Source organism: Strix uralensis, chromosome 2 (assembly GCF_047716275.1).
Source record: "Strix uralensis isolate ZFMK-TIS-50842 chromosome 2, bStrUra1, whole genome shotgun sequence".
In the NCBI taxonomy this organism is placed as follows: Eukaryota; Metazoa; Chordata; class Aves; order Strigiformes; family Strigidae; genus Strix; species Strix uralensis.
In genome coordinates, this window is record NC_133973.1 from 19,799,774 (window position 1) to 19,825,159 (window position 25,386).

Here is a 25,386-nt window from a genome sequence, read left to right on the forward strand (position 1 = left end):
TTTTCATTGGTGTGTAGCCCTCTCACTGTGATTATTACAGCTAAATATAACCCCTTACACTATACCAGGGTTTGTTTTATTTCGCAAGAGGGTGTGCAGTATCTGTGCAAATCTACATCACGTACATGTATTTACTCCCTCGGGCTCTTATTTACTAAGTGGTTTGTTCTTCTCTTAGGATTTGCTTCAGACTGGTTTTGTCTGACTGCTCGGGTTGGTGTGGGCTCTGCTCTTCCAGGCTGTAGAGCAAGAAGGACCCCTGCCTTTTCCCTGCCCCGTCCGGAGCCGGGGTGAGCCGGGGAGTGGGAGGAAGGGGCTGAGGGTGAGCAGTGGGTGCCTCCTGGAGGAGGGGGACCGGGTGCTGGGAAGGCAAGCGCTCCCTCCGCCTCTCCTGCCAGTGCCGGTGGATGCTCTCTGGAGCCCGTTTGGTCCCGGTGGCGCGTCCGGGGGTCCGGGGGCTGCTCCCTGCCCGGGCGTTTGGCCATGATGGCCAACACATGCAGCTTAAGCGGTCTTTGTTAAATTTTCATCATGTAACTGAACTTGATGGATTATATCCAGCTGGGCCTGAAATGATGCTGTGGGGTTTTTAATTTCAAATACAGTTTTATAGGATTATTCCCCACGTAGCATCAGGCGCTTAACTTAGTTGCCTTTCAAACTCCAACTTGAAAAGTCCGACCGGTGCCAGCGCTGCCCAACACTTACGCTTGTCACCCACCGCTTGCGGGCAGGGCCCTTTTCTGCCCCCTCAGCCCAAAACCTTCCTGCCCCCACCTTGCTGGAGGCACATCCAAACCGGCACCGAGGGGCGAAGGTGGCACCCATGCCCGTCGCTGGGCGCCGGGGACAGCGGGCGCTGCAGCCTTACACACGCCCCATGAGGAAGTCGTGGGCGGGTGTGAGGCGACTTATGAGGCCAAGCACCCTCCCGCTGCCCAGCCTTCCTCTTGCACCCCGGCAGGGAGTCAGCGTCTCTGTGGCAGGAGCTGAGCGCCCATGGCCTGGCACTGAGCCCCCTGCCTCCTCCCTGCCTCCTCCCTGCCTCAGGGCCACGCACCCAGGGAAGCCACAGGTACTCCAGGGCTCCAGGGAGGGAGGTGGGGCGGGCTGGGCTCGTGCTTGTGGTTTTTTGGGGCAGCAGCGGGCAGGAAGGAGAGGGGCACAGCAGCGAGTGCTGTGGCTCCTCGGGCGCCGTTCCCCTAACCGTGTCCCCCTCTCCTTCCGGCCCAGGAGCTACAGGAAGATGGCAGGCCTGCCCGCCGCCCCGCCGGCGTTGAGGAGGTGGCTGGGGTTCGGGCTCTTCGTGCTGCTCTGCCTTAGTTTAGGTAAGCAGGAGCGGCCGGCGTGGGAGTTTGGGAGGGGGGTGTGCTGGGCCCGAGCAGGCTGCAGCACCCGTGTGCCGGTCGGCAAAGAACGGTGGCTCTCAGGGCGCTTGTTCTGGTGTCTTCTGCCAGGGCTGAGGCTGGGCCAGGGTTCGGGGTGGCTGGCTCTGATAACTGTGGTGGTGAGCGCTGAGGACCCGTGAGCTGGCTCCCAGAGGGGCAAGGTGGTCACCCATCCCAGCTGGGGTGAGAAGAAAGAGGGTGTTTCTGGCGCAGCTGACGTCTGTGGGGAGCCTGTGGCGCAGCCCCTCAGGCTTCGGCTTTAGTGGCGGTGTGGTTTCTGCAGTTTTTGGGATGGCTGACACTGAGCACGCAGTGGGGAAGACAGGGCAGGGCGGAGGGGTCTCGGCCGCCTGGGCAGCACAGCACACAGCAAGTGCTTTTCTCCAACAACGCAAGTCCCCGTCAGAGGACTGCAAGGGCTGTCCCCCGTCCTTCTCCGAGGACCTGCTTCAAAGCTCACTGGAGTCCACAGGTCCCTCCTAACCTCAAGAGGCTTGGGATGAGTCTTCTCAGCTGTGTGAAATGTTAATCTTGAAACCACACAAAACTTACTTCTAAGCTGGGGTTCATTGTGGGTGCAAAATAAGTTGTGCTTATTGGCAATTTGAGTGTTTCATCACAGCTAATGATACTCTAGAGCAAACCTGGGCTGAACTGAGCCTTTGATTAAAGATCGAGTGATGCAAAATTAGGAGTTTTTCATGCTGATGTTGTGAAACTGGGAGATATTTGATGCTGAGTCTCATTTTGAGTTTCAGTCTCAGAATCTTAAAACAAAACTCAGAGAATTTAACGGGGATTGAATCGCAGAGCTCACTTGTGAAGAAAGCAACCACCTCAAATGCCACTCATGAGATCTCTGCTCTCCTGTTTTCCCCTGCACTCCTTCCCCAACCTCTGTGCTTGTGAAGCACGTGTCAAGCACGGATGTATTTTGCCCGTGCAGCAATGGGCAAACAATTTATCATGTGCAGAACTGTTTCTGTCTCCGTACTTTAAGAGCTTGTGGTATGTTATTAATGTAATTACGAGCATGTGGTAGTTCACCAGTTGTGCAGTTTGTCTAAAAAGGATGCTGATTCCAAGGCCAAAGATGGGCAATACTCGGACATACAGTCTGATGCATGCTATCCAGTACTAGAAATAAGAGTTTGATAATAGAAAACTAGATGTTCCTATAGTTGTGCTTTTTTCAATATGATTTACTAAGGGAATGATAGTTTATCCTGCTTTCCATCTCTCCATCTGTCTTAGGCTCCTGCTTGTAACTTTCAAATCCTCTGCCCAGTTTCAACCAAATTTGACAGGACGCAGAGCTGGCAGAGATGTGGCGTCCTTGCCCGCTACATGGAAGCCGCTGGCTAGCCACAAGTGGCACCCAAACAGCCAGAGCACGTGCTGCCCCTCCTCCTGCCCAGCCAACAGGAAGGGCAGGAGCCATCTGCGAGGGGGCTGTATGGAACATGGTGGCACCAAGGAATTGGGAATGGGCTGGGAGGTGTGGAAAGAGGTGTCCGGGCTGGGAAACGCAAGGCACAAATTCATAGGCCAGCAGGATTTGGTCATCCTCTTGCTGAGAAGACTTGCTTCTCCAAATCTGATCAATTACAAAATTACAGGGTTTAATTCTGCAAGAAGCAAAGTGGGGAAAAAAAGCTGTTTTAAAAGCATTATGTCAACTTTTGGGGCACAGTTGTTAGATGCTTCCCACACAATGAGTCTGTGGAAGTCCTGGTGCCTCAGGAGCAGGTTGCTTGGCAGACTGGTAAGAACATCACAGCCGATGCACTTCCTTTTCTCTCTCTGTATGCGTGCGCACATCCCCTGCCACTGTTCTCTCCAAAAAAAGGTATTCCTATGTTAGCGACCCCTGAAAATACATGGTACAGTACCCACAAAGGAGTGGTTCTAAAAGCTTTACTGAGACTTGTAGCTGATGCCTTCCCGAGGTCTCCCACAGGGACCACAAGGACCCACTTCTGACCTTGTCGTGGCAAAATGGTGAAGCCCTGGGAGTCTGCCATCGCCCTGCCAGTGACTTCCCACACGTTGTTAAGCGAGTCACCATGGCCAGCGTTTACAGAACTGACACCGTGTGGGACTGCTCATGACCACATCAAGGCACAGTCAAAGCCAGCACCCAGAGCCGGTGGCTACATCTTGTGTCCTTGGGTTTATCCCAGGTGTCCTGGTGCTTGCACAGCTCCGTGCCGTAGTGCTCGAAAGGTCAGGTAGCATGCTAGGATGAGAGCAGGTGCTCTCCTCCACCCTGTGTGAGTAAAATAGTAGGGAATGCCAGGCTGAACTTTTACATTGTAGCAATAGAAGGCATTAATGGCGGGCTTAAAAAGGATGATTTGAAAGTTGTATTTCATAGGAAATCATGTATGCCCAAGCTACATAGATACATTTGTTTCCCCTTGAATTGAATTTTGCTGCTCTGAGGTTCTCCTGACATGACCCGCTGAAATGCCAGCGTGATTCAGAGCTGTTTCTGAGATGTCATCTGCTGCTGGAGACACTGATGTGCATGAACACCCTGCTGCCTCAGCACAGTGGAAAAGTGGCAGAACAGCCTTGGTTACAGCACAAATTTATTTAGTCTGAATGCATTGCTGGTATCCCCATGGGCTTGTTTTTCTCCTGCTGTTGCACCTTCACACCTACTTACAAATTGCAGGATGTTCTCAGTCCCAGTTTGTTATACTAGGAAAATGTTGCTAGAAGTCGCTCAGTATGGCTTTTCCCTGCCTTGTGTGCAAACATGGTGTAGGCACTGATTGCAGGGACCCAGCAAGCCTGGCTTTGTGTCCATGGAGTATTCCTTTTAAGCTTCCCTGGAGTCTGTTCTTCCGACTGGGGACTGCCTAGTTCTTGGTTTCTTCCCAATGGTGAAATTTTTTGGGAAGTTTTGAGGAAAATCCCTAAAGCTTTTCTGAGATATTGGAGAGTTGAGGGTGGGGGGAATATCCACTTCCCTCCGCATTGCAAGCAAGCGCTGGCTCACAAGTAACTCAGTCTGGGAATCCCCTCTCACATGTTACTGCCAATAAAGAGCTCGGAGCGGAGCTGGGTTTCAGAAAGGGACAAAGAAGGTTGAGAACGAGAAAGATTTCCTGTTTCATGGGCACCCCCAAGTATTGAGCATTTAGCAATGAGCTTTAGGTGCTTGGCATCTAATTTCCGTGCCAGCTCCGGTATTGGTTGTGCCTAGGTCAGATTTCATGGTGGAGATGGCAGAAATTTTTCTTTACATACTGGATTTGCCCATTTGATCACTGGATGCAAATTGAGTTTCTATCTTATTGCTCTTGCTACCTTCGGCTGTTCTTTAAATTTACTTTTTCGGATGAGTTTCTGTCTCCTACTGTTCCAGACACGCAGAAAAGAAATGTCTTTGGTTCAAAAACAAGAGCAGAGGAACTAAGGAACTCCTTTTTCTGTCTATGTCTCTTTCTATCCAGAGTGAAACCTGCTGTACCAGCTTGTCTGGAGAAAGAGAAACCCAACTTAAGGCTCCTGCTTTTGCTTATAGACTTGGTTTTACTTCTTCTGATGTGTTTTTTTTTAAATAATTCTTTAGAAAAAAAAGACAGAAAATTAAACATAGACAAGCTACATTCTTACACAGTCAAAATACAGTTATACGCCTGCATACTGAGTTTGTAAAGCTGCTGGTCAAACATTCCTTTCACCCACATTGTCTCCTTTTTGCAGTTAGATCATAACGAAGCCAGATAACTCCAGTGAGCTCACATTACTCTAAAGGCAACAGCTTTTTTGCATTTCTTGAAACACTGAGACATTTGTAACCTTTTTGCAATGCGAATGTCAGATATTGACATTCCTGCATTTAAACATGCAAAGTTTGGGGCTGAAGTTTTTATGCACTTTGGTAGGTTACCAGCAGAAGTTGCCACTCTGTATGCCCTCGACACCTTTCCTGCTCATTGCTGCCTCAATTCTGAGTTACAAGTGTGGTTTAATGGGTGTAATTAATCTGACATAAATGAAGGCTGTCATTTACAGAGTTATCCCCCTGCCTCGCTTGTAATGAGTTAGTTTTCTGCAGGGGTCAGCCCACTCTCTTCAGTGCCAGTTTGCTTTTACACCCGACGCTGTGTACCCCAGAGAGGGATGTGCAGACAGGCTGCAAAGCTGAGGGGGCCAAACAGGTCATTGCCACCAAAAGGTGCAATCCTGCTCCTCTCTCCTTGGCTTCTGGCTGTGCGATCCCCCTTGCCTTTGTGCTAGTTCTGGTATGTGCCAGATCCTTGGATGACCTAATTTGCCTTCCAGGTTAGCAGAAAGTTTCTTTTTTTCCCCCTTGGTTTACACCAATGTGACATATTGAACAAGTCTCTGGAGAGTTCTGCAAGGAAAGCAGTGGGAGCACGTGGGGTTAGAAGGGAAAGGGGAGCCAGATCCCCCCTGCTTGTGTGGGGAAGTCATGAGATCAGAGCCAGTTTGTCGTCTGGCTGCACCCCAAGGTTGTGCCAAGCTGGAGGAGAATTTTTGTGTTCAGAGAAACTCTCCTTCCTTTTAAACATGTGTTTCATAATATAAGCGCTGTGCACATGTAGATGTGGTATTTTTCATGAGGTGGCAAGGCAAGTGTGCTGAACGCAGTGAAGTCTCTTTGCTTGGCGAAAGGAGGTCGGTATTTAAAAACAAAATAGATGAACTTTGTTTAATGGTAACTGTTCTGTCCCCTTGGAGGGACATCACCATCAGGAGTCTCAGGAGGTCATTTGAGAATATGTAAATTTTTCCCAATGTGGAAATGCCACAGGCTTTGCTTCTGCTTTTTCACTATTATGCTTTTAAAATATCATTGGTCCCAGGGGACTCCCTGGCTGAAAATAAAAGTGCTGACTGCTGGCTAATGGTGGCATCTCTAGCCATACTGCGCTCAGAAGATGTTCACCTTTTGGCGAGCGCAGAATGCTACCGTATCATATAAAAAGTTGTTAGAAAAGACCATCGAGGCAGGTGTCTCTGTGCACTGCTGCTCCCACCATAGTAGGGACTCTCCTGCGTAGTTTTAAATGCCCGGCAGGCAAGAATTTCACCCCTGCACTGGGGGAAGTGCTTCAGTCTGACCAGACCTCGCTGTCAGATGCTGCTTCCTACCCCCCGAGAGAGCCCCTTCCCGGCGCTGCCCTGCCCTGCAATGCTCCCAGCCAGTGCCTCCAGCCGCCCCTGCCCCAGCCTCTCATTTCACTCCCTCTGTAGCTTTTGCACCTTTCAGACACCTCGGGACTGCTTTGGTCTTATTTTCTTAGTCCTCCTTCAGTTAATTACCATTCGCCATGCTGCACTCTTATATAGAGCTGTTTAATCTCTCTTCCAGCCAGTCCTCCTGCTGCAGGGTTATTGTCAAGGTTGTCATCTGCAGAGCATTCGTGAGTTAGTGCCTGAGCAGGAACCAGGTTTTTATAACAGGATAATGGCTGGCAGGCCTTAGCATTGTTAGCTGCACTGGTGAATATTACTATGGCTGTGGGCAAGTACTTTAGAAGCAAAAAAATATAAAAAATCGTAATTTTTCTAATCTTGAGTGGGCATAATTGAGAGGTATCATACTTGATTTTCTTGGTTACTGGGCACTTTCTATTACTTTCAGTAGTGGGCTGGCTACTTGGGGAGCACATGAGGCAGTGAGATTTAGCAAGCACTGAAAAAAACTGTGGCCTTAAGCAGTGGGGAGGACCTCAACTTCAAAAACTGTGCTGCGAGGACAGCAGTATGCATGGTAGTGGTACTGGAGGAATTAGGAAAATTATCTGAGAACATCTTCAGCTGGGAGTTAAATATAGAGGAAGTACAAAGTGATCCAGTCAGCGAGAGACAGAGTCTGCAGGGGAAAAAATTAACAAATTTATTTTTGTCTTTGTGTGCGACAAATCTCCCCCAAAGGCCTGTCTTACACAACTGCCACATCTTGTTTCTGCCCCCAAATTGGGAAATCATAAGAGTGCTAAGCCAGTTGCAGGAATTTGATTTCAAAAGGAACTAAAATATACAAATCCTCTGAGGACATCCAGATTTAGTGTCCCCCCTGCCCTTTTTTATTCTAGTGGGGTCACCACTCCATGTGCTGGAAACAGAGAAGGGGGAAGGTTCAGAAAGACTCTTCCCTTTGCTCCTTTCCCTAAGTCAAAGACGTTCTTGTCCTTCTGTCCCCATCGCAGGTGTCCCTGCCAGTATGCAGCACAGGATATAAGCAAGCAGTCCTTCCTCTCCTCCCGAGCAACACCCATGTGGAGGGCTTAGCAGGAAAGGGGAAGATCTTAAGACATGATGTAGTCCCCATCTCACCCCAAGTACTTTGGCATCTCATCTCCAGCTCTGTGCTTGGACCTGACCTCCTGGCTAGTGCCAAGATTAGAAATTTGCCAACTGACTTGTGAAGAGTTGTGATCTTACTCATGTTATAAACAAAGCAGACTGGACATACCCAGGCAGTGGGCTTGTCCCAGCCAGGGCAGCGGTGACTCAGAAGGCAGTAGATCTTTATCTGAAGAAGTACAGAAACATGGGCTGGAGCAAGAGGGAGGGGTACTGGCTGGCTGCAGCAAGTCCCTTTACCAAAATATTTCAGATTGCCTTTCTTCTTCTCAGTTGCTAACTGCAGATTGTGGAACTTTTTCATGATTAATGGAGTTTCTTTCCCTTTGAAACCAGGTTTTTGACAGAGTCATGGCTCAGTAATGGCACTTCTTTTCATTCCCCATCTGGCTGGGTTGCCTTGCTGGTTTCGTGGCAAAAAGGCAATCAGGGTCTTGTGAAATCTGCTTTCTGGTGAGCAGCGATTAAGACTGGAGAAAGCAGAGCATTCGGTCTGCAACCTGCAAAGGAAACCACAGTTGTACAGAGGGCTTCAGCAGGAGTACTGCATGCTGAAGAAACTGGGCCCACATTGGAAACCAACATGTGTTGGGAGTGCCCTGTGAACCACTCTAAAATGAGTGTTACCTGCTTATCAAAGTATGCTCAGGGAGACAAATGAGATTGATAATTTCATTTGTCATCAACAGGGCCTCGAGTTAGTGCGCTGCTGGAAGAAAAATGAGATTAGTGCACACCCACAAAGATGGGCTGTCTTTCTGTCTATAAATGCAGGAAGGTGTCCTCTGGTTTTCACAGCTGCTTCATGACTTCAAGGATTTCTTCACTAAAGGCTTTACAGATGAAACAAAACAGCACTAAAATGGAATGTAGGCTGCTGAAGGAGTCAGGCACCAAAACACCATGAGGATGTTATAATCATTGCCAAATCAAGCGGTATAGAGCTGGGCAAAGCAAGGTTACTGTTTTGTTTAGGAGGAATGTGGCAATGTGAAGACGGGAAGTGCATAAAGCCACGTAAGGGGTGCTGAGCCCTTGCCATACTGCTCCAAGCAGGGCACCGTGAGGTTATGGTGCAGAAGCAAGCAGAGATGAACTTTTAGAAAAACCTTTTCAAACCATTTACCTACCTCAGGCCTGCCATGACATCACTGTAAACTAGGACTAATCCCATCACTTAATTGCTGCTGGCACGCTTGACTAGCACGAGCGGGTACAGGGAAGCGAGACTGAGTGGAACTGCTGCGGAATGAAGTGCGTTGTTGTTTTCCTTCGGGTCGCCTTCTCTTCTGCTCCTCTCTCTCACCGCATTTGGGGTGAGTAAGGGAACCTGACCTCACATGAGGTCACCGTGGCATGAGCGAAGCAAACTGGGTTTGCAGCTGCTTTGCTTTGCCAGAGCAGCCTAGAGCAGCTGAAGGGTAGCAGCAGGCCTGTGGTTCGTGACCAGAACATTGGGCTTGGGGTTGTGCAAGGGGAAAGGGCTGCTCCTCCTTCCTCTGTGTGCTGAAACCTCCCTTTGCATGCCTCTACTTGCTGAAGTGGAGTCTGCCTAGAAGGAGCGTAGGAGGCTTGCCAAGCACTTGTGCCTGGGTTAATATGCAGTCACAGACTCCTTAAAGAAGATGGCCAGCAGGGCCTGCCAGCACCCACTTTTCTCTGTTTCATCCCATCTTTCTCAATGCACGGGGTCTTTTCAGCAAAACACAGAGGAAGACAGTGTTTTTGTGTGCTGCCAAAACATCACAATGTCTCTATGTAGAAGTCATCTGTTCATCTAATAGGGTCTTTTCTGTGATCAGTGCATTCACATGAGTCTGTCACAACACTGGTTTAAATACAAAACATTCCTTCACGTATTCCAGTGTAGCACAGGACATTTGCTGACTTTTAATTCCATGGAAAGCTTTGGGAGAATCTGATTCCTCACTGGTAAAGTCACCTGGGAAAAAGAAGAGACCAAGAGAAAGTGTCTAGCCCTTTAAAGATTCAGCTTCTCAAGATTTCTCAATTTTTCAACTAATTATCTGTCTTGATCAGAAATCCCCATAAAATACTGTGTAGTCCTCAAAGGATAAACCCTGCAAGTTTGGGGTGAATGTGTTATTCACAGAAAATGAGGGACGTGAGCTGCAGAATTACCCGGGGACTGTTGGGTGTGATTCCCACGCTGACCCCAGGGGATGGCTCCCAGGAGAAAGCCACAGGTCCACGAGATGTGTTTTCCTCAGCCGGCCCAGCCCATTACCAGAAGTGCCCTTGCCTCACCACGACATGATGTGTACCTCCTCCCAGGGCTGCCCCAAGTCCCTTTTTCCAGCCCACACACAGGCGGAGGGCAAGAAAATTGTTGGCACCCCATCAGAGCAGGAGTCCCATGTGCGTGGTCCTAGGCAAAGTAAATGATGCCAATAATTTAATAGTAGAGAGTCCAGCTGCTGTAAGGTCCCCTATTATAAATAGGGATACCTTACAGAAAAAAAGCAACACAAGGCTGTTTTGATCCTCCCAGTTTTGGAGGGTCACCAACAGTTTGCCTGAGAGCTTTTTGCAGGACTGTCGGTCAAAAAATATCCACTGTCTTACCTCCTGCTTACACAGGAGCAGAGGACTCCAGGCCCACCAAGAATGACCTTTCCCTTCAAGTGCCTTGCTTTGTGGGTTGTCTGTAAAGTGAGGTAACACAAGGTAAGACCAAAAAAAGGGAGAGCAGTTTAAAAGGGCAGAGAAATGGGGAACAAAGGGGAAAGAGAATGGCTTTGGGGTTTCTGTTCACCAGGAATTATCTGAAGGTTTCCAACAGTTCAACACTGCGTCTCTAGAACATTGCATGGTCTTTTACTGTCTTTTTCTGTCAAATGTCTCTGCAGGACTTCTGTCCCAGAGGCAATCTGCTCTCCCATACCACCTGTATGACTGTATGTGTAATCAGGATAACCAAGCTCTCTGTGGCCAGGGAATTTCTGAAACACGGCTTGGGCAAAGAATGAAGAAAATAAGGATATGGGCTCAACAGCTCTCCCACTTGCTGACTCTCAGAGCAAACAAGACAGGGCGGTTTTCCTATGCACTCACTTTTCTGTTCTAATTAGGCCTGCCATATGGGGCATCTGCAGCACAGGTGTAGTTTGAATGAACATGTTTTTCTGCCCAGGGAACAGAAAGTCAGCCCCTTCATCAGTTCAGCATTGCCACACGCCACAGGCCTCCAGTGACAGAGCGATGTACATCTGGAAGCGGGTGGGCTTCAGGGGACTGGAAAGAGGACAGATCTTTTTTTTCTAGAAAAGTCATTAAAAATTATTTCCACAGTGGATACCTCCCCCACAGCCCGGTTACAGAGAGCATTCAGCACAGAAATGGGATGGAACAGAACTGAATTTTCATTTTTGCTTTGCAGTTCACCTTTAAAGTGAAAGGGGACTTTTGTGGGGCTGAATGACTCTTCATGGACTTTGGTTCCTTCAGGCTTGTAGCATTCAGGTTGCAGTTTCAAGGGTGCAGAGCCTTTTAAGGGTAGGTGTGACATCAGCAGGAGTTTCCAGTCCCTGCACATGTACTGCCGAGAAGGTTTTTGTTCTCCTTTTGGTTGCAAAGGAGACTCCTAGGGGCAAGGCGTGGAGAACCTCAGGCAACTCATGATGTGATGTCACCCTGACATTTACTGTACGCCTACTCTTCCCCTATTGCTGCAAAAGAAAATAGAAAATTGTGTTTATCAGGCTCCACAATCCCAGAGTTTGACTGGCTGCTCTTGTGAGTCTCTCCAGCAATAGTAAGAGCTGAACTGTGAGAACAGCGAAGATGTGGTCGAGGGAAAAAACATACACACACAAATGCTGCAGACACGCAGAAGGAGGAGCTTCAAGAATCACAGCCTAAAGTGGGCTGGTTTTAAGGTGAACAGAAGGAAATGCTTTTTCACACAGCATGTAATCAAACTGTGCAACTCATCATCACAGGATGTTGTGGAAACCAAAAATATACGTGCGTTCTTGAAGGGGCAAGAACTCCTCCTGAAGGATGGGTCTAGCAGTAGTGATTAAACAGCTGATGTCAAGAAATCCCTAAATTCCTGGCTGCCAAAGGTTGGCAGGGTATGGCAGTTCTTACCCTGTGTGGTGTGGAAGAATTAGTTTTTCTACCATTTTGCTACCAGTTGCTGGCTGACACAGGTCAGTGGGCTGAGTGGGCTCTTGGTCTGCCCCAGTCCGGTTGCTCAGAGTCTGCGATGCATTGTAAGGGGAAGTACAGGTAGTGGGGGGTAAAAACTGAGTTTGAATCTTTCCCTTTGGAAGACCGATGAAGTGGCTGAGTGGAGGGAAACCAGTTAAATGAGCAGTTGCTCATTTAATTACGTATTCTATTTTATTTAATTAGTATTAAGACATTCCAAAGGGTTGCCAGGACCTCCCCAGTATTTTTCAGTGTGTTTCCTGGAGATTTAATATAAAGTGTGGAAGTGGGACAGGTGTAGGTGTGCACAGGGGAGGGGTGTGAAAGCTTATTTCATGTTCTGTCCCAGGCTCTCTCCGGGGCACTGGCTGAGCATCTGCTTGTCTCCCTCCAGCGCCGGCAGCTGCAGGAGTGCGAAACACATTCTCAGGGTGTGCCACTGGGCACAGGTCAGCATGCTGCGGGGGTCTTGCTACCGGCTGTGTGGCGGCATCCCAAGGGTCTTCTGTGGGTCACCGCTAAGCAAATGAGCCCTTGAAGGCAAAAACTTGTGGCTGTTTCGGACACTTCAGCTGAATCTGAATGTCACAGCATCCCAGTCACGCCCTGAGCACTGCACTCCGTGCACGTGTCTGTGGTCTGGCATTAACTGTGATAATAACACGTGAGCCAGCACCAGCCAGACCTTACTGGGGGGGGGGTGGCAGTTCTTAGGCTCAGCTTTGTTAAGCATTCAGTTCACGCTTCAGGCAAAGCCTTTGCACATGGGGTCTCACCTCCACCGACGGGTGATGCTGCATTCTCCCCATCAGTGACACACTGCCTGGTCAGGACTTCCCTGCTTTCTCTCTCAGACATGTTTACTGAGATCTGTTCTGCAGGGAAGGATGAAGAAATTTGAATCTTCTCTGTCCTGAGGCTGGCTAATTCCTTGTTTTTCTGCTCTCAGTCAATGGAGTGCAACAGATTGATATCCCCCTTCCACTAATGGAGATGGGTGCTAAGGTCATGAGACCGAGGCAAGCATGGCAAATGTAAAGCAGCTTGACCTTCTGGACTAACAAAGCAGGGTGCACACAGGGCTAAGCATCACCCTGAAGGCTGCACAAAGTCAGGTGAAAGCCCGACTATCTGCCCTGGCCTTGGTGCAGCACAGGACAGCACATCAGTACTGGGTCACTCTTCCAGCAACAGCAGGAGCTCCTTGCTAGGCTGCTCCCTCGCATGTCAGGTCCTGGCTCCTGCGAGCGTCTACCCACAGAAAGAGGAAGGAGGGTGGGAAAGCAGGGCTGATCACGGGAGCAGAGTGCATAAAAGTCATAGTGGGAAGCAGGGGGACTGCAGCTAACCTGGTCAAAGTTGTACCTAACTTCCCTCTGCAAGGGTCTCAGCTTGTTGTTGTAGGCACGTGCCTGCATGCTAGGTATGGCACCGACACAGTGGCTGGGCAGGAGTTGGGGAATGCCTGTGCCTGTTTGCAAGTAACCCCAAGGGAGGCCCGTGGGCCTTCGCAAATACAAATTAGTTTTAGCCAGACTAGTCTAAATTGTTCATTTGTTAATACTAGGAGGCTGGTGACAATATGTCTGTAACCTTTGTTTATCATTGTAAGGTTGCTTCTAGCTTTTGGGATCTTGAAAGGTTTGGGGTTTTTTCTTAAAAAAAAAAAAATCCTTCCAAAAAAAAGCCCCAAACCCATAATCCACTGTGGGCCTGTTTGGCATGCAGGGAACCCACTGGAAGGTGACACAGACTTTCCAAATACTGAGCTCTGAAAAGGGAGAGAGCAGTTTGGGCATGCATGTTTTTATCCCTTTACATATTAATAGCAATTCTTTACTCTGAGGTGTGTGGTTTTTTTAAGGGGCCAGCAAAATTTCTGTTCAGGCTAATAACTCTCCTGTTTTTGCCTTCAGTAATCTATTCAGAAATCATTGTGTGCCTGCTAGCTCGGGACTCCGAGTAGGACTGGAGTATCACGTAAAAGGCAATGCCAAGGGAGGCCTCTTCTCAGTGCGGAGCTGGAGTTGTAAACAGCTCAGTGGGTGATGAGGTACATTAGTGGGTGCAGACAGAGCTGAAAGAGGTGAGCTTTATGCACAAGGTTATACCACTGTCTCACTGACTTTTATTTGCCCCCCACCTACAGGCTATGCACTGGAGAAGAAAGTAGTCAAAAGCAAAGTGGGGGAAAAAGTTGGCCTGCCTTGTTGTTATGAAATTCCCAGCTCAGAAAGCCTACATAATTACCGGGTCTACTGGCAGAAGAACACTACGAAGGTAGTGCTTGCCTACGCAAACGGGGAGATGATCTCCAACCACGAGCAGTATGAGAACCGGACAGAGATGAACGCCAGGAACCTCACCCTGTGGATCTCCCCCGTGGAAATCCTGGACAATGGCTCTTACCAGTGTATAGTTCAGTACGTCAAATCTCCACAGAACCCATTTGTTTTGTGTGATGAAACTGTCACCCTCTTTGTCTCAGGTAGGTGGATTGCCTCCCGACACCTGAGGCTTTCTGGTGCCACCCTCTGGGGGTAAAGCACACTCCTCCAAGCTTTAGTCATAGTGTAGCAAATAGACTTTCATCAGGAAGCCTAAAAGGGTGCCAGAAGGTGTGTTAACTATTACCATGCTAGCAACCTCCCTCCTTACCTTTCCAAAGCTACCCCAGGTACAGAAAATTTGCCTTTCCCACCACCAGCTCAACATCCTCCCCTTGATGCCTCCCTCTTGGGAAAGGACCCCTCCCAGGACACCTCCCCAGGTACCACTGCTGGTGGGTGCCCTAGGCCACCTCTGCCCCTTGCTGTCTTTTGGGCAAAGCAGAGCCCAAGCCCTTGGTGCACGGGAAGCATCCAAGCTGAAAGAGAAATGGGGTGGCATTGCTTCTCTGTGGCCACAGTGACATCCCAGCCCTGCTTCCAATCCCTGGGGAGCCCAGGCTCTCCGGGGGGCTGGCCAGCTCACCAGCTGCGCTGCAGCTCCACAACCGGGCTGAACCCATCTGGAGATTTGAGGCTTTTTATCTTAAAGAAACAGCCGAAGTTCTTTTGCTCAGAATGAATCTGAATCTTTTCTTGGAGGCTACAAAAAGTTCCGTTAACATTATTTTCCATTTCCACCACTGTTTTTGTTGCAGTTGGTTTCAACCAAAGGCAGAGATACTGGTAACATATATAAATATATACATACATTTGAATACCTTTAGCAGCAGAGAGTTCCACGAATCTTGCAGACTCGTCAGTGAACGAGCATTCCCCATCTGGAATGAGATTCATCAGCAAGAAAAACCAAGCTCCTGAGGTTTGGCTGTTGCCTGCTTCTCTGAGGGCATGGTGGCATACATGCAAGGAGACAAATTTAGTGATCTTTCTGGGAACTGATATGAAAAAAGGGAAGTGCACTGCCAGCACCCTCTCTAGCTGTGAGGGCTGAGGAGTTGGCGACATGAAAAATGTGAAACAACGGATCTCTTTTCCTCCCTGCAAATACTCCAGTTTCTTTGCTTCCAAAAATCTCCTTGCTATCTTAACAGGCCAGTTTGTAGTAGAAATTGTGGTAGACCTCTGCTTCCTTTGGTAAAGTGGGTCAGTTTTTCTGGGGATCAGGAAGGGGAAAGGTCCTCTCACCCCTGCTGAAATCAAGCTAACTTGAGAGAGGTGGAAAGGTGTTACTCCCTGGTGACTGATCAGAGAGCCTTGGTAAAGCAGACTAGGATGTTTGAAGGCACTTTCCACACTGGATGTCTGTCAATGCTGTATTGCTCAACAAATAGTAGGCCTGGAAGGAAATCCGGTGTCTCCTTGTCCGCCACTGGTCAACCGTGCGATGCTGAGCGTGTTTCTTTCACTAGTTACTAGTTACTCCGTAGCCTAGACCATGGGTTCATGGTCAGCAGAAGCCGTGGGAGACACCCTATGACCTCCAGGTCATCTGCCTTGTGCAGATCCCCGCAGTCATGTGGTCAAATGGTGAGTCAGGCAATCAGAGACAAAAACCTTAGCTGCTCCAAAAAGGGTCATTTTGCAGTGAGTTGAGCAACCTGCTGCAGGTCTCTGCCTGGCCTTGCCATGGCTGGGGCTAGTGCCTGAGGGGGTGTGCAGGCTATGCACATACATCTGGCAGGGGTGAGAGGGAGAATTTTGTCCCTTTGGCAGCGGTGGTGTTGGTGTGACTTGCACCCACCAGGAAGACACATGCTGAGTTTCCTTTTCTGACTGGTGACTTTCTTGCTAAAGATGCGGTCCCACAGAGATTTTTCCAGTGGGAGAGTTGCCTTAAATAGTTCCTTTGCCACCCCTTGCCTCCTCCTCCTCACCCTGAGCTGTTTATTGCAACCTGTGGGCATCCTCAGTTGTACCAATGCAACTGTTTACAGTAACACAGTGAAGCAGATTGGCAAAGGGAAGCAGGCTGAAAAGGACACCACCTTTCTTCTCCTTCTGAGAGGGCCTGTGTATTGCTACACATTTTTGCAATGACTACTAGTATGACTTGGTCTTGCTCTCAGCTGGGCCTTCTGGAGGGGCTGTCATGCAGAAAATGTAATTCAGTCTCTTGCCGGCCATCCTGGCCGAGAGACCAATGTGTGACTCACCTCCTTTCCCAACAGAGATGGACCCTCTGTGAGCTTCTGGATGAGAAGGAACTAATGAGGGAGGGAAAAGGAAATTGTCTACCATTGCCTGTAATACAGATTTCTATTCAGTCCCCGTATTTTTCCTACCTGTTTTATGATTTCTTTCTGTTGTTCCACAAACTGCTGTATGTAGAGAGAAATGGTGGAATTGGAGAGGTGGGCTCATGAAGTCTGTGTACTGCCCAGGGAGAGGAAGCAAAGGCCAAGGCCATATCCGGTCAAGGTTGTGGGGAGAACATTAAGGCACAAGAGAGGCAAAACAGATTATGATAGAGGAAGAATGCTCTGTGGGGGAGTCTTTGCTTTCAGCATGGGTGATCAGGACTGCAGCCCTCGCTGTAATCTGACAGAATGGTAACTAAATCTTTCTTGCTTCAGCTGACTTCAGTAAGCCGAACATAACAGCAGAAGTATTCGCTACTTCTTGTGAATCAACTGAGATGGTGGTAAAATGTTCTTCTCATGGAGGTTTCCCCAAACCCAAAATCTCTGGAGCCCTCAACAACGAGTCCGTGATGTGGAATGACACCTGGCTGTCCACGTCCAGCCTCAGCCTGTACAGCATCACTGGCAAACTGTGGCTCAATGTGACCAAAGACGTCAGCTTCACTTGCTCCGTTGAATACAATGGCTTTGTCAAGTCCACCAGTTTGCTTCTAAGTAGGTTTTATTAACAGTTTGTTACAAAACCATTTTGTTGAATCTGCTGAGTTGCGTCTCTGAGAAAGCAGTAGATTTTGTGTATCTGTTCATGCAAGGATGACCCAATGATCTCACCTGTGAGCTGCACACCAAAATTTTTCAAAGGCTGTAAGACAGCAGGGGTGGGAGAGGAGAGTTATGATGGTGACTGACAAGCAGAGACGGTTCTGTCTTTCAGGTGCTCTGCCATGAGTCACAGCTGGGCTGAGAGGGCATCTGGACCCTATTGTGATCTGGTGATGTCAGCCTTGGTGGCTCCCACAGGCTGGGGTTGCCACTATGCAGTGCCCCTCTGCACCAGCACAGTCATGCTGCCAGTTGTGTGACACAGACCTGGTTTTCAACTGGAGGGATTGAAAAATGTGTGTGCCTTAAAAGCCACAGGTTGCACTTAAAAAGAATTTCCTCATTTAACAAGCATGTTTGTTCCTGCTTCAGTGACAGAAACTGTCAGCTGGGGTCTAGACAAAATTCTGCTTTCATACACATATTTAATACAGGGTTAATTCATATGGAAAAAAAAATCCATCACTGTGCGTGGCTTAAAAGTGATAACATAATAGATAAGTCTGTGCTTTGAAAAGCTGGAGGCACAAGTGGAAACAGCATGAGGGAAGGCAGCACACTGCAGTCCAGATGTTTTGCAGTAGAAGTAGAAGGGGATTTGCAAGAAAATTCTTAGAGCCAAAAGGGGTTTTTTTAATGCTGTTACCAAAAGAGTATTCTGAAATGTCTCTGGGTCTGATGTTTTCACTGTAGAGATAAGAGCACCTTCAAGAGAAGTGCTATTTTTCCTAGGCAATTGTACCTTATTCATCAAGGTACCTTATTCATCAATCTTATTAAAATCAAAGGGGCTCGTGAGGAGAGGTGCCATTCAGCTTCAGGACAAACACCAGAAACTAGTGCTTTATGAATATTGGTTATTGCTGGATGTAGTGTATAATGTCCCTAGAGATGGTAATGGAAGAAGGTTGTGAATATCATACTACATAGAAAAGGAGAGCAACAAAAAAAATAGTAACATGCTGTTGTCACACAGATTATCAGAGGAAGGTGCAATCAACAGTGCCAACAGCAGTCACAAACCCCACACTTTTTGATTTTTAAGATGTGGAACCACTCCCATTTTGGTATGATAGAAATGGTCCTTCAAACAAGTCTGTCATGAACACAGAGTTCCACACAGAATACAGCCTCTGCTAAATGTAGGAGGCAGACCCTACAGTGGAGGGGATGATTGTACAGCGGATCAGGCTAGTGCCTTACCAGCTGAATGATGGTTAATTGGGCCAGATGGAGATAATGAAAATCCGAAGACCCATGAACATGCACCAAATCTGTCCCTCCTGTTGAATTAAGGTTGTCCTGTACTGTACAAGAACAGCCCGTTATCTACTCTAATGTCCCAATGGCAGAATGGTTATCTCCTGTGGTGAAAAGCCAAAGGCTCCAGATCCACTGAAACTGAACTCTGCCACAACATTCTTTCCCTGCCATGAAGAAAGAAGTCTATTCTAGTCTGTTTAACGCATCATTCTCCAATACCTGTGAATTCAGAGGGAAAAAAATTAGGCATACAGCTGGTGAATGGTGAAAACATTAACAAAAACTGCAGAGTACCTCTAAGAATGGAAGTTTTCTAGATATGGACTCAAGATTTTTACACCAAGCCTAACCAGGTTCTTTAAAAACAGCTTATTATTTTAAAATATTGCCTGTCTCAGTCTTGTTCTGGAAAAGACCCAGCATTTCAGATTCTGTGGACCTGTTAAAAATTTTAGCACATAGCAAATGTGGGGGAATGGAATGTGCTAGCTTTGTCTGTTTACTGAATAGGTAAATTTTCAAGTTGAATATCTGAGTTACAATTTGGCCAGAACCACCAAAATTCACGGACCTGCTCTTACATGAAAATGCCAATATGTTGTTGGGCCCTTTGTTTATGTTTTATTTCTTCTGTCTCAGACAAAACAAATGGCTGCATTGTCCCCACTGTGCCTCCATCTTATAATGTCATTACTGCTTCAAGTATCATCATTATCACCTTCCTTTTGGCTATCACCCTAGCAGCACGATACCTCCCAAGGCATGGTAAGTGTAGCTCCTTTTTCAAGAAACAGTCTCTCATTGCTTATGGAGTTGCTATGTAAAATACACATTTATAGAAACTATACTGACACACTAGGTATTTTTGTACCTTCTTTTCATTTCCTTTTTTCTTTTTTTCATGCAGCATCTACTTTCACAAAATCTAAGTCCAGCTCAGGACTTTCCTACATTTTGTGTGCAGGCAGCACTAGGGTTCAGGTTTGAGAGTGAAGGGCTGAGGGGGACTTTTGACAGTAGATCAGAATATTTCCAAAATCAGGGGTATGCAGAATTGAAGAGATTCATAAAGGTCCATCTTCATGTATTAAGATGCTTGAAGATACCAAGAATCTTGGTGCTCATGATAGATACAGCAGAGCATTGAGAGTTTCACACACACTACTTAGACAAGCCCTCAGAAAAGTCACAGAGCCAACGTTACAAAAACACATAGTACTAGGGCCACAGGAAGAATTTAAGTGTAGCAGTGTCCCACTTTTAGGACAAGCCCAATCAGAAGAGATGGATTTGTCTTCTTTGTGTGGCCAAAAATGGCACAGGTGAGGTGCCCCGTCCCACCCTATGAAGCCTTCAGCAACTCCAGACAAGTCTCCAGGGAGTTTTTCAACAGCGACGGGGACCTCAAGCATCTCAGGGTTAGCTGGCAGCTGAGCAGATTTTTTATGTTTGTGGCTCAAAAAATTCTCATCTGTTAACTGTTGCTCCTAATCATGCCTAAGTTGACCTAGCCAGAAAGCCCCTGAAGATGTGAGTAGACATCTAATGGATTTATAAAGGTAGCTTAGGCATCCAGCCAGTATTGAAAGTCAGCAGCTGTAGATGCCCTATCCACACCCTGTTAGCAGCTTTGAAAAGCAGTCCTGGAGAAAGACAGCAGGCCTTGCAACAAGTTATAAATACCACCCAATCAAGTTCTGTCAGTCACTGGGGAAGTCTGGAGACAAGAATCCCACACTGAGCGCGCTCTGTGTTCAGCCCACTTAAACCAGAAGCCACCAGTGTGCTCACCATGGTTGTGGCGGTATCCCCCGCTGGGAGGAGGTTATTTGCTAGGCAGCAGGGACTCAGTTCACTTAGGGACACTTGTAAGTTTGTCATGCTTGTGTCTTCTGCTACTTCTGATTCAACTTCAGACAAGTTCACTCCCAAGTCAAAGGTGTGGAGGCAGCATTACTATTTCTCTTTTCCCCTCCTCACCAACCACATCCCTTCAAAAACCAACGTGACCATTGAGTCAGGCTGGGCTAATTTACTTTTTGGTGGTTTATCACAAAGAAAGGAAGCTTCTGGAAGGCAGTGACTCTTGGCTACACTTGTGCGCCTCCTCATTTTCCACTCATGTGCCCCCATGACACCAGTGCTGGTTCTTCCCTGCTGTTCCCTGGGGCTATATCAATGGGAAAGCAGCAAGCAAGTTGAAACCAAGAAAATCACAGCTGATCACAGTCTGTGCTGTTAGCTGTGTGGATAATGAACTAATTATAGGAGAAAATAAACTGGAATTGGAAGATTTGTCTCCAAACAAATATAGGCTGGAAATTAAAAGGTTCCTTACCATTAAATTAGTGGGATTCTGGAGCATTCTGAGATAACTTTTTATATAGAAACAAAATTGCTTTTAAAGTAGATGTAAAAAGCATACCAGTGTGGTAGAATGTGATCACCTGCAACAGCATGGGACATGGCTGCATAAACTGGAATTTCCCTTTCAGTCCCATTTTCCTAATATGCACAGGGAGTAGATCTGCCGAGTCAGGTGGTGCTATTTTGTACAGCCACTTTCCAGACCAGGCATATACTGTAAGAAACTGAAGCTAGAGCTTCAACCCAAATTCTCAGTTTGTACAGTTGTCACATTTTGGTGCCGCTGTGCATTGACACCAGTCTGGGGAAGGAAATACCTGTCCTGAGAGTGCTTCCTGCTGGTGTTGCTACAGGTCACCTTTCCAGAGCCATTGTGGGAACTCAGAATAGGTCTGAGAGTACCTCTGTTGTTCTGGCATATGGAAAGCTGAGTCGGGAGCTGCCTTGATGCTAAGAGTTGTTTCTGAGCTCAAAAAGCCATGCTTCAAAGAGCTGAAGTGTGGGAGGGAAGAATAGAAAGATAGAGCAAAACGGAAATGAGAGTTCTCAGATGCATGATTGTGGTGGTGACCAAAACATGTAGATGCTTTGTTGAGGTTCACCCCCCCCTACTTTGAGGAGCTCACAACCTCTCTTTGCAGTAATTTAAGAATGGAAACTCTTTAGATTTTTTTTTTTTTTTTTGGCTCTTCAATTAATTTAACACAAAGCACGGAGATTAGACCAAGATTAGCGGTCACTTAAAATCCAGCTTAGAATCCATGTTGTAAAATTTGTGCAAGTACGATCTGCTGTAATAGTACAGAGAGATTCAGCTTGAATTATTAAAACAAAAGTCATTCATAGATGCTGACATGCCAAGGGGACCTGTTTAACGTGAGCTCCTTTTAAAGCACTGAAAGAGTTGGCTGGCTGTTCTAACATTGGCTATCTTTCACTCACTTGGTAACCAGCATTTAGTGACATGTAACTTTTACCATTATTTCCCTTCTGACCTTATCTTAGCACGTAGCAACCTGGATTTGTGCCAGGCTGAGGTTTCAGCCCTGTGCTAATGAGAACTGGTTTAACCATATGACACTATATCGATAACATTTATACATAACAGAGCGTTCTATCAGATGAGACTATGGCTATGGGCCAGCCATATTCAGATGTACTGCAGGGATAAGTCCTGCCACGGAAAATTAGAAGTAACTAGACCTAAAAGATTTCTTTTTCTTTAATTTCTTCTCTCCTTTCTTCCCACTCTCAGTTACACTTTATTTTGTTGAAGAAGACATTTGGGTTCAGCACTTTTATGTCTTCCAGTATTCCAAATACTAACAAGGGATCTTCTCTTTCAGTCTGTTCTCACTGTTGTAAGCCTCAGGATTCAGCGGAAGAGGGTGTGAAAGAATGTATGAAGCCACCTGTGAGCTCCAAAGTGACACCTGAAACGTCATCTGTATGACCAGATTGCATCTGCAGGTAGTTTTCTTCACCATTCTTCTCTTGTCAAAATAGCTTCTCCAATACTATTAGATTCTCATGCCATGTTAGCTCACAAAACCATGAATGGCTTTTAATATGAGTGTGTGCTGTCCTTTAGGGAAAATAAAAGCAGTAGGGCCCTATTGCCAACTCAGACACATGGTGTTTCCTGGTCAGGTAACTTGAGGAATGATGCTCACGTTGCTTGTGGGGCATTGCTTTGTTTGGGTTATTTCAAATTTCTAGGAATGAATCTAGGGAAAAATGTTAAGAGGACCAAATTTCCTGGGCTGCTAAGCTGCTTTCCCCACAGAATGGGCCCTGCATGGATGGTGTGCAAGTGTTTGTAGCATTCATTTCCTTGATTATCATAAAATTTTAGGGCCTAAATGGAGATTAAGAAAGATAGAAGTGAAAGAAAAGGAACATTTGACAACTTTGACTGTCAGTGTCTCCTCTGAACCTGTGTAAGGAAGCTGGTTAATATCTGAGAGGTGGGTTTGTAGCACGGTCATCCATCTATCAGGATCTGCAGTGACATCCCCTGTCTCTGCCCTTGTGCTCGTTTCATGGGCCTCCCAACTAAGAACTGGGCAGTCTCTTAGTTCCTGTCCTGTTGGACTCCTTTGTAGGTAGCTCATCACTACTACAGGTCCCACATGTGGCTTCATCCCCCAGAGTCATGTGCCTGATTCTGATGCATAAACATGGAAACATCACTGATGATAGAAATGAAGGATTGGCCAAATGGTGAGGGAGAGGTACACAACAAGAGAACAACCCCAGCTTTCCCAGTAAGATTAGCAATGCCAGTCCTCTTCTGAGACATCTCCAACCCCTTCAGCAGCTGGAGGAATGGAGAAGGAAGTTTCCCCTCTAAGACTTGCCCAGAAAACACTCGTATTTTAAAAGGAGTTACATTCGATAATGAAGCGTTGTGAAGGATGGGCTGGGAAACAGTCTAGCTTACCAAGGTTTTATGACTACAAAGCATTATATTCATTTTGGCTTGAAAACTCAGCTGTGTTCAGGGCTGTGTCCTCCAAAAAGACATTTTTCAAGTCAAGAGACTTAAGGACAGATTAGCAGCTAACTCTTATTCGCATCATTATCCAGGTGACTGCATTTCTTGCTCTCACCACAGCATGCTGAATTGCCAGGGTAGTGCTGTAGAGTAACAGCCATAGAGTCCTAGAAGTCATGAATTTGTCACGCTGAGCGTTGCAGTAATCTAAAAGCGTAACATTTTTGAGAGGGAAAGGAGGGAAAACTATCATTCAGGCCACCCATCTCATTTCCAAACCTGACCACCTACTCATGTTTTCCTCTGGGGAAGGCCCTTTCTGGAACAGATACTAGAGCCTCGGTTAGCATGAATTCTGGGGGGTTTTGTGATGGAAGTGGCGGGAGTTCACCTACTGAATAAATCCATTCTGCCACATTCCTCTTTTGTTATAAAAGCTCGCCAGGCTTTTTCTGTAGGTGGCTAGTGTTTTCCAACTCCAGTGCCTGGAACGGCTTCTGTCTATGGACAGGGATGGAAGCTGTGCTTCCGTAGTGGCTGACTGTCATCTCGTAACTGTGTGATGTGCTGAGCCATGACCTATCGCTGCTTAAATAGGGGAGCACATTCAGTAGTCACCCTCGCTTCGCAGAGGGATAGCATCTCTACAGTCCAAAGGTTTTCACAGTAAGCACTGGGCCAGTCTGTAGCTCGCTGTAGTGCCTGTCCTGAGCTGTGTAGCTCTGAACAGTTCTGGCTTTACTGTACTAGGAGCCCTCTTGTGGAGGGCTACCGCAGGTGATCCCCGTTTGTCTTGGCTCTGCAACATTCTGGCTTACATTTAGGATGAAGAAGAAGAGGGAGTGAAATCAATAAAATCTTTTCTTTGTGTCCCTCAGGTTTCTCATCCTGTGTATCCCGCACTGCAGTCCCCCTGTTCGTTGTACAGCAATGCTTACTGCGTGGACCCTTTGGCTCTCTGAAAGGGGATGACAGCAGTAGAAACTGCTCAAGAAGACTGACAACGTAATCTTGTGTGAATGAATACAAAACCCCACCTATGCCACAGAAACTGTGAGGTGGTCTCGTTACAACGGGGTTGCTGGAATTCCAGCTAGGAGGACCCTCCATGTTCCTGCAACGGGGCAGAAGAAGAGTGTCGTCAGCATCGACACACCAGTTCAAGCGTTTGGAATTCTCTAGCTTTGATGCTGCCTCTATGAAAATGAGGGGGCCTGCAGAGCCTTAGCAAGTAGCCCACACCCACCTACCCCTTTAGTAACGCAGAGCTGGCCTTTGGGAGACCCCAGACCGCAACACCAATCTCAAGTCAGGCTGTGCCTCCATGTTGCAACTGGGAGCAGCTAAAATGTCTTTTATATTCAGCCTCACACAGGTATCTGCCAGTACTGTTTTTTGTGCTGGAGGACTTTGGATTTGGACTTGACCATTACAGATACATGTCCCTTCTCCCCTGAAGAGGCAATAATGCACACACTGATCATGAAAAAGCACCCTGAGGTGGGACTATACGCCTCATGCTTATTTTCAGTGCTATGGGACTTTTTAGGGAATGATACACACTGACGGCACACCTAGCAGCTCACTCATATTGCTTATCTACAGCGGTGGCAGAAGTTCTCGGAACTTTTCTCTCCTGAAAGGATGGCCTCGCCAACCCAGGTACCACGACACAGCTCCTCCAGTGCGTTACTCAGATACAGGAGCACATCTGACAGCGCAGCCCGCTGGTGGTGGTGCGAGTGCACGCATGTGCACACCTTCGCACACACACACACGTGCAGGCTTTTATATGCATTCCTTCCTACCCACACTTGTAAAGCACCCTTTAAATTTCTGTGACACTCAGTGGTTATCTCACATGTATCTACTGTAATGAAATGTAACTCAGGGCCTTGCTTCATAAACGTAGGTCTGCTTTTGTTTGTACA

The 25,386-nt window shown here is 47.3% G+C and overlaps 1 protein-coding gene across 1 annotated transcript; it reads left to right on the top strand.

Annotated features, from left to right (window-relative positions):
- Positions 1-952: 952 nt before the first annotated feature.
- On the top strand, positions 953-25,386 carry CD80 (CD80 molecule). The gene is made up of 7 exons (XM_074857494.1): positions 953-1,075; positions 1,234-1,328; positions 14,065-14,403; positions 16,939-17,220; positions 19,231-19,356; positions 22,305-22,428; positions 24,334-25,386. Exons 2-6 carry the CDS (start codon positions 1,247-1,249, stop codon positions 22,409-22,411), a joined length of 936 nt encoding a protein of 311 aa, XP_074713595.1. The 5' UTR covers positions 953-1,075; positions 1,234-1,246; the 3' UTR covers positions 22,412-22,428; positions 24,334-25,386.